Here is a 16,269-nt window from a genome sequence, read left to right on the forward strand (position 1 = left end):
AGGACTGTAATTCAGGATGTAATTCTTGACCTTTTAGAATTCTTAGCCATTTTAGTTCTGTGTTTGATTTTTGGCTAGTGCATTATACAGTGGTCTGAACTGGAGTGATCGTGCTTGGTACCATTGCTAGTTTTCATAAAGCTATCCTGTACAACTGTAAAAGTTTGCCTTTGCTATCAGGTGATGTGATCTTTAATATATACACTTCTTAATCTCCATTTCATTATGTTCTTTCTAAGTTTCCAGTCAAAGCTTGTGTATTGCACTCATGATAGGCAAACTGCTTTCATTTCAGAACTGCGTATTGTCAAGTAACTTTTCTTAAGCTGAGGATTGTGCATTCGTTGTGAATGCACAAAAATTGAGCTGTGGTTCCTGATAACAGCAAGAGGGCTGCTGGGCAGATTAACGCTGGTAATTAACAGGGCCATGTTAGCTAAGCAAGACAGATCTGAGTTTAGTCTGTATGCACAGTAAATCTCCCTTACGCTGTGCTTTTCATGGCTTGGCTTTTAGTGGTAGCCTTAAATCGCACTTTTCTGTTTTCGCCTTTTTTTAAATGTAATTCTTCATATGTCATTTAAAAAAATCAACTTGTTTTAGCAAGCAGTTAGTCTGTCTCTTATTTCTCGTAACAATTCAGTGGTATCAGATACAAAGGACGAATCTTTTTTCAGTTGACATTGCCATGCAGAGGTGAGTCCCTGTCACTGCCAGTGTAGCCAGGAGGGAAGCTGCAGAGAGCGATGAGCAACCTGGTATTTTTAGGTAACTGGGGGCTTCATCTTCACTCTCATGTTTGGAGCAGATGAGGGAGGGCACAGCATTTTTAACTCTTTGCTCCCCAGTATTTGTCTTCTTTTTTGTTAGCAATCACAATTCTTCCCTGCAAAATCACAGCTCCCCAGGCCTCTTCCTCTCCCCTGCCTGTGTAACCCTCAGGAAGCTTTGTAGGAAGGATGGGTTGGACATCAGCTGGGGAGTGGGAAAGGGAAAGGAGCTGAACTTGGACAGTAAGAAGGGCTTAACTGGTCGTGTGGATGGAACAATGTAGGATTTGCACAGCAGAGACTGTGCTGGTTTGGGATGGAGCATAATTGCATAAATGCAGCCTGCGTTGAGCGTGGTGGAGGCTGATGGTGACATCCAGCTGTGACTGACTGCCCTCTTATCTCTGTCAAGCACTGCTCGGCAAACTCAGACCTTGTAGTGGCCAAATTTTGCTCTTTCAATACATTAAGCTGAATGAAAGCCAGAGTCACATAGCCCTCCAGTGAAAAACTGCAAAAAGACTGGCACACTATTGGTTGTTACCTCCTACCAGAGCAAGCTGTGCTATGTGGTACTTCTGTTGCCTGAAACGGACTGGGCTGGCAGAGCTGGGTGCAGCTGTTTAGAAATGTGATTTGTTTTTTTCTTTCTTCAGAGAAACCTGCCTAAAGTATTTCCTGAGGCTTTTCTCAGAATCTGTGTCAGAGCAGCAAGTTAGCTGACAGCTCTGTCAGGGAGAGTAAAAATTTAGCACGGTGACACTGTAGTGTCTTCATAAGACTGTCTACATTAGGAATGTCTTGTTCTTGGTTTGTGGAAATCTGTTAAAATATTTGATATGATGCGGAGGGGATTTTTTTTGCCTTTTTATTCTTCTCTGTAGAGACAGAAATAAAATTTAAATAAGAAATACTTAAAATGCCTCTAGGACCCAAACAGCTTTGGGGAACAGGAATTTGAGTTAGAGTTCATCAGAAATATGCAGTCTCTCCTCCATGGTCTACATGCTGCTTTGGCACAGAAAGGGACAACAGGTTTCCTGTATTTCACTCTGCTGCTTACGGTTGTATGGATTTGACCTACATTTTACAGGATGTCCAGCTTAGGAGCTAGAGGTCTGAATTAGGTCATAAAGGAGACCACCAAAAATCCAGGTTGCCTTCCTCAGAACATGTGGCAGAATGGCTTCCTCCAGCTGAGGTCTGGAGCCACAGGACCAGTGTGGTGCTGGGTTCAGTCCAGTCAGATGTGAGGTGCAGGCCGCAGAGCTGGCAAGTCCCAGGTAGGAGATCAGCAAAGGGCAGGGTGCTGGGGGCTTGTCCCCACCAGGAACACTTTGCTGCTTTTTCCATCCCCTTCCTGTAGTTACTGCCTTGAGATTCTGTCTGTGTTAAAGCTGCATGAAAACAGCAGTACAGGCAATATAACGCTGCCCTCCTCCATCTCAATGAGATGGAGAAGGGTACCACACCTTCTTTTCTTTTTATTCTTTTCTTTCTTTTGCTAACATCACCATATTCCTGTGGCTTAAAGCTCTCTGTCTCAGCCAGCCACCATTTTAACTGAGTGCAGTGGGATTGAATTCCCCTTGGGCAAGTCCCATTTACAGTGTAGTTTCAGTTGGTTGATGAGACTTTGCAGATAGTGTAGAGAAACTCTCTTCATACCCATCATACTCCAGAGGAGAAGGGAATCTGGAGCCTACGTGAAGTAGCTGCAAGCAGAAGAGTCCTGTACTTCCCTGTGCAAAACTCAGCAAAAGCAGTTTGGCAGACTCCTGTGAACAGGCTACTTCCTTTTTGTGTTTGCTTTTTAAACATTTTTCATAAAATTATTTTTTATTTTTAATTCCTTACAGCAAAGGTGAATGTAGTTAGTAAGATGGCACAGCCTTTCCCACCACCCTGAAACCTTTCCCATCTCTCCAAAAGATCACATAACTTTGTATGTAGAGGGCAAGGATTTTAAAAGCATTGAGCTCTGGTCTCAGTCTCTTGGTGTAGTTTGGAAGTTTTTGCCATCAACTCTCATACATACTGGGATGATTTTGATGAGACTAATACTGGAATGTTGACAAAAGAAGTGGAGCAGAAACAGAGATTTGTTGTCTTTTGGGACTCAGGATATGGATTTGTGTCCCCCCTTTCCTCTATAAAACATCAGTGTTAAAAAAATATGTAATTCCTTTCCCCAAACCTTAAATTATTCCCTTCTGTAAGCATTCCCTTTGGCATCAGACTCAAGATGCACAATGGAACAAGGTGGAACAGCAAGTTTTTTCCCCTTTTGAAGTGAAATGGTTCACAAAAAAGAAGTGAGAGGCTGAAGTGTTAAATTACAATAAAAGTCTGAATAAACTCTCTTTCAGCTTTAATAAGTTGCGGCCTCTCTAGCAAAATAAAAAATGGGTTTGGGATTATAAATGTCACCTGCATTTGAGGTTTGAAAAGGGTTTTGTAAAGACTACTGGTTTTCTGTTTTTTGTTTGCTTGTTTTCTTCTTTTTCTTCTTTCTGGTTTGCCTGAGCACTTTGTTTCATAGAGAATTCGAAGTGCTCTGTGCCCTTTCCCTCTTGCCTTTGCTTGATGTGTTTCAGCAAGGAGCTGTGGCCGTGGCTGGATGCTTCCTTTGAGAAGGAGAAGGAGCAAAATTTGTGTCCTGTTTCCTCAGCAGAGGAGAATGCGTACACTTAGGCTTCTGGCTGATGCTTCTTGTCCAAGAGTATTTTTTCTCAGATAAGGAGAGGTATTTAATGCACTGGATAGTGCTGGAGGGAGGTTCGTATTGATTCTCTGAAGCGTGGCAGTAGTCTCAGAGGTATCTTGCAGCATTTCCAGAGGGTATGCAGGCAAAGGCATAACTTGTGAGACAGAATTTGGTAACTTGTTGAAAGAAAGAGTATAGGTGCTTTGTGCAGCTCTCTAGCTCAACTTTCAGTTTAATTTGTATCACTTTGGAGCTGCTAGATTTCTCACCATCAGAAGATCCCTGCTTGGCAGATCCTGAACTGGTTTCTGAACTGAAGCCAATTTTAAAACCTTTTAAAATTCCCATTTCACATCTTTGTTCTGACCACCTGAGGGTGCATTCATCAGCAATGCTGGATTTTATTTTTAATTCTTTTTCCTGTCAGCTTCAGTCTTTTGGTTGATCACGAGTACAAGGATATTATCAGGATATGCTGAATAAAGCTAATCCGTTCCAGATTCAAAATAGAGGTAAAACATCTGCTTTGGTGGTTGAGTGGAGCTCCATGCCAACTGTAGCACTCCTAATGCAAAGGAAGAAGTGAAATGTTGTTATGGACTGATTTGCGTGTTCATACATAGTTACTCTGCTATTAATGGAAATGGCACTGTCATCGGCCTCAGTACTTAAACATTTTTAATTTGAACTTTGTACTGACTATGCAGAAGGCAAATGCAGGAGATGAAAATCCACAGAGGATTGTATTATTTAGTGAAAATGGTAACAACTGACTACAGTCTTCTTCACAAGCACTGACACTCCGAGAGAAGTCAGGAAACATAAGCATTCATGTTTAATTTCTTTAAAGTATATTTGACACCTGCTGCATAGGCAGAAGTTTGCTGAGAGACTTTTGGGGTGTTTCAGGAGTGCGTTTGTGCTGGGCAAGAGAGCAGATGGGTTCTCACACAGACGCCTCAGGGAGAGCTGTGTTGCAGGAGGGTTTGTGTGCGATGTGCAGAGCAAGAGGAAGTTGAACCTGAGCAAGATCTGCCTGTGATGTAATGGCAAAACCTGGCAAGTCAGATGTTTTGGACTTTGCTCAAGTCCCTAAAATGTCTTGTCCCTCCTTTGTCACCCTTCTGACCCTAGAGATTTGCTGTTGTCTGGGGCTGGGCTTGGACATTGGTGGGAGTGGGGCCCTGGAAGTGTTGCACATCAATGCAGTGCCAAGAGGAAGATGAGATTCAGGCACATGTGAGATCATGCCTGCAAAATACATCCGCCCTGAACAGAAACTCAGCGTGTGAACTCATGGGAAGAAAACCATAGCTGTAATTACCTACTGACATGTGAACCAAACGGGGTCTGAAGTTCTGCTGGAATCATGCCACGTGTTTGTGTGCTTCTCCCCGAGGACACTCGCCTCCCCCTTGAACTTTTTGAGGTACATGTATTTTTATTGATTTTGGCAGAAATTTCTGTAGCACCATGTGCCACACCATTTAAATAACTGTCCCTTTTATGGTGTAATATCCAGCTGAAATGCTAAATAGTGTGCGTTCCTCGCTTTTTATTGGAACTGCAGTCCCACTGTAGCTTATCATATTTGCATTAAGCTTTGCATTTATGTCAGTGTGGTGTGAACTTTGTCTGGGCTCTTTTGCTTTCATACGTTCAGTCTCTTGCCTACTGAAGCCTGCTAAAAAGGGTCCTTTTGACTTTCAGTCACCATTGGGTTAGATCTGTTTTTGAAATGGTCTTCTGCGGTTCACCCACAATAACTCTGATGAGTTGGTAACCAAAGTCCTCGTTTACACTGATTTTAATCGAGCAGGATGAAACCTCTTTGTGTGTCTTGGATGTGGAAAACAGGTGAGTGTTGTAGTATCAACTGTCTACATATTGCATTGAATTATCCCTTTAAAAATATCCCATAATCCCTTAAATTTTCTTCAGATTCCTTTTAATAAGTTCTCATCTTCCCTTTAAATTTTGTTCTGTGTATGCTGAATGTCTCCAGTTTGCTTGGATTTTCCTTGTAAGTCATGTTTTAGAGCTCTATTTTGGTCCTGAAGTTCCCTGAAAATGTGTTTCCCGAAACCAAGTGTCTCACTCCAGTTGAAGCCTAACAGCAGTACAGAGCTGCACAGAAGGCCTGTTTGGGGTTTTGCAAACTGCATCACTATTTTAAGGTCTCTTCCTCTTTCATAATCTTGTTCACTTGCATTCGGTTCGCAAGCTGCAGTTTCAAGTTCTGTCTTACACCAAACTGCTGTGTAGCTGCTGTGGATTTATTGCTAAAAGGCAGGCTGTGTTCTCTTCCACAGGGAATAGTATCCTCTCCTCCCTCTGGCCCACTTGTTTGTGTAATTTCTTGAGGTGGTTGTAAATTCTGATCCTGCCTCCAATGTACTTGCAGTCACTTGTAGTTTAGAAATATCTGCAAATTTATTAAGGCTTTCTCTGTTTCATATTTGTCCTCTTCGTGTGTACGTTAATATAAAACAGACACGGCTAACCAGCGGAAGTCCTAATCTTTTTGAGTAAGATCTTACAGGCTCAGATGTCACTTTCCAGTGCTCTAAATCAGGATTAATTTCGTAAAAATGAAAGAGTTTATATTCGAGTGGATGATGAGTGTCAGGGCGGGCTGAAGCTTGTCAGACCAAGCAGTTAGTTACAGCAGGACGGGTGCCGGAGCATTTTCCTGTAGGCCGCACGGAGGCTGCCCTCGGTGCCCTGGAGGCGGGAGGCCATGAGGTAGTGCCCTCCCTGTGGTGGGGAGGCCTCTGCTCGCGCTTACCTCAGCGGGGAGGAGAGGGGTAAGTCGTGGTTTCATAACTAATAGGCTGAAAGGAGATAAGCTTGCAACGTTTCCGTTTCTCTCCTCTTTTTATTTTTTTGGTTGCTGTTGCTACTGATACAGTAGGGCAAAGGCAAGAAGTCAGCAGTCTCCAGAGGAGATGTATTAGTTTAGGAGGGCGGCTGCAGCCAGCATGAATCTGGTTGTCCTCCAGAGGATTTCCCCCTGCACTCAGAATTGGTTTTATTTTTTTTCTTAATCTTCTGGCATTCAGAACCTATGCAATTGGTCAAAAGAAAAAAAAAAAAAAAAAAAAGGAAATAATCCTGATGTGCTTGAAACATATTTGAATTGCAGCAGGAAATGAAGCTCTCAGTAGGGCTGATGTTTTGCAATTGAGCTTCTCTCCTCACTGCTTCATTTTTCAGTCTCCAGCAAGCAGCAGATCTGTCACCGGGGTTGCCACAGCTCGGCCCTGTGGCAGGTGGTTTTATTTCTCTCCACTTTCCTAACCTCACCTCCCGGGCTGGCCCCAGCCATGCTTCTGGCTGGGAGAAAGCAGGGGCTCTTCTGAAAGCTGCTGGCCTCCCAGTGGGGCACGCAGGCTTGGTGGTGTAATGTGGTACGGCGCTTCATGCCTGGCTAAAGCTGGTGTGCACCGACTGAGAGCTCGGCTGGAAGCGTGTCTTGTGAGGGTCCCCACTGCCTGTGCATGTGGATGGGCGGCCTAGATGGGATTGGAGATGAGCAGCGAGAGCCAGGTGGTTACTGGCTTCTTCAGGGACATTGGTGCTTCTTCCCTGCTCCTTCCTAGATGATAAATGGATTATAGAAAAAAAAAAGGGGGGGGGGGGAGGGGGGAAGAATAGTCATCATTGACACACATGTTTGACATGAGGTTACCCAATAGGCAATTTGTGTCAAGACAGAATCATCCCCAGGGCTTTGAAGAAATAAATTCAAGAGGACAAGAAAAATCTAGTATACCATTAGATCGATTATCCTCAGTCTTTGTAGATATTCCAACAAGTCTTATTAAGCTGTCTGCATCAGACTTCTCTCTGCTAAAATGGGTAACAAATGAATACTGGTGAATGTAATGAATATTAAGCTGCTATATTTATTTTTGTGTCCTTGAAAAAATGTTTTCTTATTTTCACTAGTCTGCAGCATGCTGAGTCTGTCTCCACTTGATTAATGTAACTTCAAGACAGCATTTATTAAATAATTTTCTGATATGATCTGCAGGCCCTTAAAAACAAACAAACAAACAAAAAAGAAACTACACCACTAAAAATAGGGAAAAAAACAAACAAATTCAAATTGAGACCAGTGGACAATCTCCAGTAATGAGAATGGAAGAAAGGCCATTAAGTGAGCTGAATTAAAGTGGCTTAGCTCTCTTCCTTTTTAGAAGTGATCTAAATTTAACATGCCGTGAGTTATTTTGATGCCTTAACTGTTAAGTTTAACAAAACGTAGGACACTTGCAGCATATTCTGCGTGCAGAAGAATTTCAGGATTCCAGGAACGGCAGGATGTAACCTTTGTTTCACCTGGAAACATAAGCAATTCTGGGGGCAGCTGATAGGCTTCGTAATGAAAAATGGGAGGCAGCCAAGATCTAGAGCCAAGCTAGCTGCCAGAAATAGGTCTGCAGAGAGGCTTGTTTTGCACTGTCCAGACTGGCATATCGAGGACTGTGTGAACAGAAATACTGGGCTCGGTGCTGCAGTACACATGCAGAATTAGTCTTGACTCTTTTCCTTTTTCAGTATTGTGAAAGCTTGACTGAATAAATGTGTTGAAGTTTCAGCTGTCTCAATATGTGGTAGTGTTTTTCCCCATTTTGCTTGTGGTTTCTTTCCTTCTTGCTTGTTTGAAGTGCTTTCTGGACAGTGTGTGTTTGCATTGGAAGGTGTTCAAGTGTGCATCATCCTAAAATCTCCAGCTCCCCTGCTCTAGGGGCACAGACATGGGGCAAGTAGAGAGGCAAAGGTTTAAATGGCTTGGAGAAGGTGCTTAGAGGAGGGGAGAGGGCCAGGCAAAGAGAGGACCAAAATGAAGGGTGCAGGGATTGCAAGGAGGCAGGGGTGTGAAGGGTTTTGTTCGTGCTGCTTCACAGGCAGCGTGCTCATGGGAAAGCGAACTGAAGTTTCCTCTGGTTTGCACGTCACTTACTAAATGATTAATTGAGGTCATGTTTAATTATAGAATCAGATCTGTCACCGTCTCTGTCTGGCTGGAGACGCCGAGCTGTTTGTGGGGGGTGCGTAGGAGAGTGCCTGGGTCTGGCTGGCCGGCGGCACAGCACCAAAAGCTGTGGGAGCACAGCCGCATTGCCAGATCCTGGCCCCATACAGGACGTGGTGTGGTGCAGGATGGGGCTCTGCTCTAAGCACTTCGGGTTGCCCTTTTGCGAAGCAAATGCCTTAGTGGAGGGTGTGTTTCAGCTTGTCATCTGATAGTCTGGTTTCAAGCATCTTTGCTGCAACTACTTCATCCGCCTTTTTTCTTTCCCCCTTCCCTTAATGATGTACAATATCTATAATGAGAGAGAACTTGTAGTTTTGGAAAAAACACTTGTGTGGATAAAGCTAAAGACTGTTTTTTCTGTAATCAAGGTGCATAATGGTGTTTTCTCGTGTTTTCTTAGGCCTGTATTTCAAGCCTCTAAACCTGATCAGATTCTACCCGAGGGATGGGAGTGCTCTCAGAAGACAGGTGGCTTCATGGTCTGTGCAAGCAGCCAAGCTGGAGCTGCTCTATTTCTGTTTGATGGCTTGTGGTTAATTGTCATCCCTCTAAAAATGTACACCAATGATTAAACTCTGTTTTTAGAAATGCCACCAGCAATGACAGTACCTGATGATAATTTATAAATCACTGTATTCTAACTATTTGTAAGTATTTCTGGAAATATTCAAGTCTCTGTTCATGAGGCTGCTATGGGAAAGGCTGAGCTCATGCCCCAGTAGGAACTGCCTACAGACTATGCCAGCATATTGTGAATTATTCAGACATTTGTGAACAATTACTTAAAATCCAGAACCACTTAGGCATTACGGAGCATTTAACTGATCACCAGGAAGGGGGAGAAGGCACTGGAAACAAACGCAGCATTGTTTGTAACACACTGAGTGCCTTTGCAGACATCCTCTGCTGGTAGCATTAATGCTCTGTGCCCTTCCTATTGGCTTAGACCACACTGGTGGCTGCAGGTGCTTGCTGTAGTATTGCAGCATTTGGTCATTTAGCATTTCTTCACGTTTTGATGAAGTTGCCATTCACCATTTGCATCAACAGAATGAAGGGACAGACCCTCAGGCACCAGTCACCCTTCTTGCTTTCTCTTCCTTTGCTTGCCCAGCTACCAAATGATCCCACTGACACGTGGTGTCTCCCGAAAAGCCGCCTTCCCTGAGGGAAGGGGAGGACGAGTCCTGCAAGTCTCTTCCTACAATCAGCAAAGACAAAATGTTTCTCTGAGAGGGAGGTTCAGGGCCACTGCCAGCAGCTTTCCTTGGATTCCCCTCCACAGGAGGCTGCCTCTGCCCATGGTGAGGAGATGCTGCATTGTCTCCCCCCCTACCTCATCCTTCTCTAAAGTTTAGGTATGAAGTTGCTCTTGACGCTGAATGTGCTCTAGTTATGGTTTATGTATACATTTTTTCCTACGCTCTTTGCATAGCAGCAAATTGAATGGTGCCGGCCTCCCCACCACTCCCTAAGCACGTTTCCAGTGGTGCCATGTGCCGGCAACATCCACGACCTCTCTGTGGTCTGAAGGGTGAATGCAGCCTGAGCTTTTGGAGACACTAAGTAAAAAGAGGCTGCTATAGTGACATGGAGAGAAATTACTGGAGAGCTACAAAGAGAAAAGCTGACACTTTTTACAAAGAAACATAAATGTCAGCATGTTTCTCTGAGCAGCTTACGCTACAGCGTGGCAGCCAGCTGTCAAACAGCTGCTCTGGGGAAAACACCAGAGCCCAGCTCTTTTGCATACTTTAAAAAATAGCTTAAAAGCAATGCAAAGACCTTTTGAAGCTTGGACATCCCACCTACCTTGAGTTTCTCTTACTTTTCGGACTGTTAATTTATGTTTTGTTGAATGCTTCTGTTTTGTATCACATCAATCACTTTTTTGGTGCATGAGCACAGAGGAGCAAACTGAACTAAGCAGCAATGTGTAGACATATACTTTCCGCAGTGGATTATGCACAACCCTGACAAATAATTGACAAATAATCTACCTTCCAAAACCAGAACAAACACACTTGAAAACATAAAAGTAAGTTAATTGATTTTTTTTTCCAGCCATATTTGAAATATTGCAGTGTCCAGGGTATTTATTGATCTGGTAAGTATAAATCTCCTGGGTAAGTCTATCTGATCATGGAACAATATTGCCAGTTTGCCATAGTGCTCTCAGATTACCAATATACCATATTTACGGATTTGATCCTCTCTACCAGTCTTTCCGTAGCTTGGACAAATATTTCTTAGGAGTTGCTCAGGAAAAGTCTGTAATAGCTCTGAAACACCCCTTAGCAATAATCCAAGCACCTTCTTCTCCAAATACCAGCTCAGTGAAAGGACTTTCATGTCAGAAGGCACTGTATATAGAAATTCCAGTAACAGAAATACTGTCTTTAATAACAAATTCAAAGTAAACTTTTCTTTGTTTTTACCTAGTGATTAGTCCCCAAAATGTGCTAGCAGGCTGACTAGTCATGCAAGTGAAGCAGGCTACTGGGTCTATTAAAAATGACTGGTGTTGGGTAATTTCTGTATGCAGAATGGATTCTCCATAAAATGTGTACATACTAAGTGACAGGGAAATGTACTCCAAGAATTTAGAGAAATCCAGTTTACAACTTCCCATTTGTAAGACTTACAAGTTAAAGCAGTATTTCGGACATTTCCATGTTGTATGCGTAGGAGAAAGTTCTAAATGCGAATTCGGAAGAGACATGGGCTTTGTACTGCAACCAGTGGAAGGAAATACATGTGCATAATGTGACACTACAGACAGCTTTGTAATCTTGAGTAATGGGAGTACATGCGGGGAAAAAGGGAGGTGTTGGGCAAAACCCTGACAAAATCGGTTGCTTTGAGACAATTGTGTGTCTTGCTACGTGCTCTTGCCAGCTGAAGAGAAATGGTTTCATGGACACATCCATGTGTTTGGTCCAGTAAGCTGCTGTAATGCAGTTGGAACAAGTAAATGATCAATATTTTCACTTTTCACTCACAAGACCAAAGAATAGTATCAAACAGGTGTGGAAATCGATCATCCTTCACCTGTCTGCCACCAGCTCCTGTCAGAATGAAAGGTTGTCTTAAACGAGAAGTCCTTGTTAGTGAGTCGGGATACCTAGAATCAAGATAAAATATTTAATATATGTCACAGTTACTTGACCAAGTGCTAACTGTTTTGCTGAGCGCTTCAGCAGCCACTTCTGGCAGTAATTAAAATGATACTTGGGACAGTCCACTCAAATGCTTCTTCTGATCTGCGGCTCAGAGACCCAGGAATGCAGCATGGTGATAGCCTCTGCTTTCCTTTGTGCTGTCTGTCGGATCTATGGAGGATAATGAAAAGTAACATGGCAAGTTTTTTTGGTAGCTGCTGGTGTGTATTTTCAGAAAAAAATGTGGAGACTCCCAGCTGAAACTCTCTTTAAGAATTTGAACACTCTGGAGAACTGAGCTGATGAAACAGTTGTTCGTCATTCCAACATCCGTACCCCTCTTTATTTCTAGTAATAGTTACACATAAGCTGTGCTACGCTTGCTTTTTGTTTTCTCCTCAGCCTGAGTATTTACCAACTTCTGAACTTGAAGGATATTGAAGCAAGATATTTATGCTAATGAAATAGCTCACTAATTATGCTGTCACAGGTTTTAGCTATCACAGGTTTTAGCTATTATTTGCACAAATATACCGTACTCTGATGACTAGAAAGCTTTGTCACCTGCCCTTCAGGAATAAATAAATAAGTAAAAAAAAGTTATTTAAAGTTGAAGTCATTCGTGCATAAGCATGGTTACCATAGCAGATCAATAAAGCGATCTGTTCAGGTCATTGGATATCCGTCACCAACCCGCACGTAACTGCACAGGCTCCATTGTTTGCTGGCAGCTGCTGAGCAGAACAGCACCTTTCTCCCTGTGCTGATTAGCAGATGCACATTCTCGGCTCTCACCCCTAATTGCAGCAACAGTGCTGCAATTTTCTTCTGACATATTTTTCCTAAACAGATCATTATACGTGACTGAGCATCTCACACACACTGGCAGGTCTTAATGCAATTGGTAGGAAAAATTCCTTAACAGTGAAGTGTTTCTCGCTTCAAAACTAGTGTCTTTAAAAGTGAAGCAAACTCATGAACTAGTAAAGTGGAAACATGGCCAATTTGAGAAAGTTGCACAGCAGTGACTCAAGATGGATGTTAGCCTCTACTGGTTTTCTTTCTTCTTTCCCATCCCAGGCCCTGATCTCTCTCTGCTACCTGCCTCTTGCTGCTGCAATTAGCAGTGATAGATTCTGTTGTGAGTAACTTGCAGAAAGAGCTTCTCATGGAGAAAAGTCTGAAGGACTAAGGCCTTTGTGGACGGGTGTATGGCAGCTAGCTCATGTGTTTCAGCAATGTGAGACTTACTTCAGAGGTAGACTAAATACTGGGGTTTGATACAGCAAGCTAAATGCAGGATGTTGGATGAAAATTTAGGTGGGGGTCTTATTATGTATCAGAGGTCTACAGAATGCAGCGTTATGCTCAGTCTGTGTTCTGTGTCAAGTAGCTGATGCTAATTCAAGCATTTCCTGTAAAACCAGGAGTCTAATTCAGATTTTTGGCCAAAAATGGGTCAAACTGCCTTGCTTTAGACTTCCCTCTTTTTTTTTTCCTTTTTTTTTTTTTTTTTAAAATAGAGCAATACACAGCATTTTAGCTTCCCTGATTGAAAGAAAAACAATACCTGTGACAGTATGCAATCACTTCTAACAATCCCGTAGACTGTAGGTTGGCTGGATGTTTCTGCTGGTGTCGGGTCCAGGCTGTGGGCTGCACCTGCGAGTGGTGGCAGCGGCTGGTCCAAGGTGCCAGGGGTAGCTGGTGCTTGGCCACTGGGCAGTGCTGCCCTTTGGCTTGCAGCTGAGGAATTCTCTGCTTTCCTGATTATTTTGTTATTTAAATATTACAATAAATGCACGTGAAAGGGAAATGTTTTTCTGTGACAGTTCTTATTCACTGGTTCTTCCTAGCAGCTAGTGAGAGGTGTACAGTAAATCTAGGAAATACTAATTTCCATTGGCATGCCAGTGGGCATAAGAAATCACTTGAAACAATTTCTTTTGGTACAAACAATTGCAGGAATGGCAATATCTCACTCTTAGTTAAGTTCTGACGTGTTTGAGTTTGGCAGATGAGGGAGGACAGAGCAGACTTGAAGCTTTGGTTTCTGCATCCCCCTGTGGGAAATGTTCTGTGGCTGAGCTGGCACGGGCTGGGAAGGAAGCATGGCAAATGGTTCAAATGAAATGCGTTTTTTTTTTTTCCTTTTTCAAGCGTCTGCCGCAATACATAAGACCACACTGTGATGAAACATATCAGGCAGCTGTGGTAAAAGATGCTGCTTTAGTCCTTTTTCTGTTGGAGGAGTGGCAAGAGTAAAATTCCAATGTGAATCTTTCTTAAGGACATAAGGGATTAATATGTTTTAAAATAGACACCATTAACTTAGAAATAGATTTTCCAGGTTTGAGTATGATGAATATTGCAGTGGAAAGATTGCAAATAATGATTTCCTTTTCCAGCTTGTTTCTGAATTTTGAGATAACCTGTTTACAAGATAGTTACATTTTGCAGAGTCTGGAGAGATGCTGTGGTCTTATGTGCTCAAGTAGCCATGCGTGCTTCCATTTTGCAGGGTTATTTTAAGTTCTGGTGGTTGCATGGCATCACAAACATCTTTGCTGTTTGCAGGAGGCAACCTGGAGGTGGGCAGCGAGCCCCCAGGCTGGCAGCAGCTGCCCCAGGTAGGACACTGCCTTCAGGAGGGGCAGCTGGAGCTGGGGCCACATCCTGTTTCTAACATCTTCAGGGGACAAGTATCTTTGTAATTTGTCCCTTTCTTTTTCTGAGTCTTCAGCGGCGAGGGAGGGTTTGGTTTGGTTTTAAATTGAGTAGATTGTGTTCTGCCAGCTTGGTTAGTAACTCGGATACTTGCTGCTGGGGGCCCAGTGCAAAGCCAGGCAGAAGGACAGAGGCTGCCAGCTCTGGACGTGTAGTGCAGCAGCTCCGTGTGCAGCAGTGACGCGGGCGCTGCTGAAGGAGTGGAGTGAGCGTGGCACGTTCTAACCCCTGTATGCCTGATTATTTATTTGTGCATTCTGATCCATAATAGCATAATAACACACTTGAAACAATGCGATAATTATTTCACTTCTTGGGTGGTTAAAATTAACTGTGCGTATTGCATATTTATTCAGTAAAAAGACACAAGATGTTTAGTAATTGCCCAGAAATTCATTATCTGGATAATGTTCTGTTTCTAAATGTGTATTGCATGACCATTAATCTGTGCCAACAGCAAGCACACAGCAATATCTGATGTAATTAGTTTTTCCTGTACATGCCAGAGAGAACATCTGGGCTAATTGTGTGTTGTTGACAAAAGTTGCTATTCTGATGGGGGTCCTTGTTTGTTTGCACATATAATGAGTGTGTGTGCGCATACTCGTGATTTTGGATTATCCTCAAGCAAGCTGATAGCTCCTCCTGATGAGATGCTCTTGTTGGCTTGTTACTGGGGTCATGCTCACAGTGTCTGTGGGCTGCTTTAGTAAGTATTAGGAGAAATAATATATTCTCCTTTTAAACAGAAAACAAACAAAGCTGTAATACTGTTTCTTCTCCTTTGTTTTACCAGCCTCCACTGGTCCAAGCGATTTTCAGTGGTGATCCAGAAGAGATTCGGATGTTGATCTACAAGACTGAGGACGTCAATGCCTTGGTATGTAACTTGGCATATGTTTGTGCCTGGGATATGCAAGCACCATGCCTATAAACTTCTGGAATGATAATATTAATCATGTTCTTAACAATTAACACATAACAGAATAGAAAATATTTGGAAGTTGGAGATTCAGGACTTGAATGTAATCCTAATTATTAGTCTGAAATATAATTATCTCCAGCAGGTGATTTTAAATTTTCTAAATGTATGGTAATTTTTCCAAATGTGCAGGTTACTCAGGGACATTGTTTTCTTGTGTACTGAGAAAATGAATGAGAACAGCTGAAAGCTGCATATTTTTACTCTCTGTAGAGTTTCCTTTTTTGAAGAGTCTTTACAGAGCAGGAGCTTTTATTCAGCATCTGACTGTGCTTGAAATAAAGTTTCACTATAGGTCTCAGCAGTGAGAGTAAGGAAGCAGCATTTTGGCCATGATTTGCCCACAGAGGAATTGTCGTTCTTCAAATTGGCTTGTTCTAGACAGAATGATGGTAAGCAGCTGCAAACATGTAGTAGCTAATTGTTTTAACAGTAAAAAACTGTCCACTTGAACTTGGTCTTTTTGCAGATTTTTTTTTCTTTTCTTTTTTTCTTTTTCCCTTTTCTTTTTCTTTGATTTTAGCTTAAATCTGTACTGTTAGAAATGAACCCTGTTAGTCTTGACTGCAGTCTATGGCTTTTGGAAGTGGTGAGAATATCAAGCAGAACCAGAATGGTGGTTTCCAGGTGCTTCCTGGAGTTTTGAATCAACCTTCCTTTTCTTCAAGTCTTTCTCTGCATAAAGCTGTTGGTTTATTCATAGCTAATTCCAGCAGTTTAGCCTCGTGTAGCCTTCGCACTGCAGCTTATGCAGGCAGTGGGGTCCAGACATCTGGTTCAGAGATGTAGAAAGGAACAGAAGTGAGCCTACTCAGGTGTCTGTCAAGTGGAAGGAATAATTTGCTGCTGGTTTTCATGGAGAATCTGTTCAGAGAATG

General features: G+C 42.7%; 1 protein-coding gene across 12 annotated transcripts in view; it reads left to right on the plus strand.

The window, feature by feature from the left end:
• ANKRD44 (ankyrin repeat domain 44) overlaps nt 1-16,269 on the plus strand; it is a 152,284-nt gene that overhangs the window by 57,897 nt on the left and 78,118 nt on the right. For 10 of the 12 annotated variants that reach the window (XM_066999926.1, XM_066999929.1, XM_066999931.1 and 7 more), the window contains one exon: nt 15,206-15,289. In XM_066999926.1, coding sequence (XP_066856027.1) covers nt 15,206-15,289 — 84 coding nt within the window. Of the gene's footprint in view, nt 1-14,978; nt 15,119-15,205; nt 15,290-16,269 lie in introns of those variants that run through there. The other 2 variants (XM_066999932.1, XM_066999930.1) reach the window with 2 other exon arrangements.

The sequence above is a fragment of the Anser cygnoides genome, chromosome 6 (assembly GCF_040182565.1).
Source record: "Anser cygnoides isolate HZ-2024a breed goose chromosome 6, Taihu_goose_T2T_genome, whole genome shotgun sequence".
In the NCBI taxonomy this organism is placed as follows: Eukaryota; Metazoa; Chordata; class Aves; order Anseriformes; family Anatidae; genus Anser; species Anser cygnoides.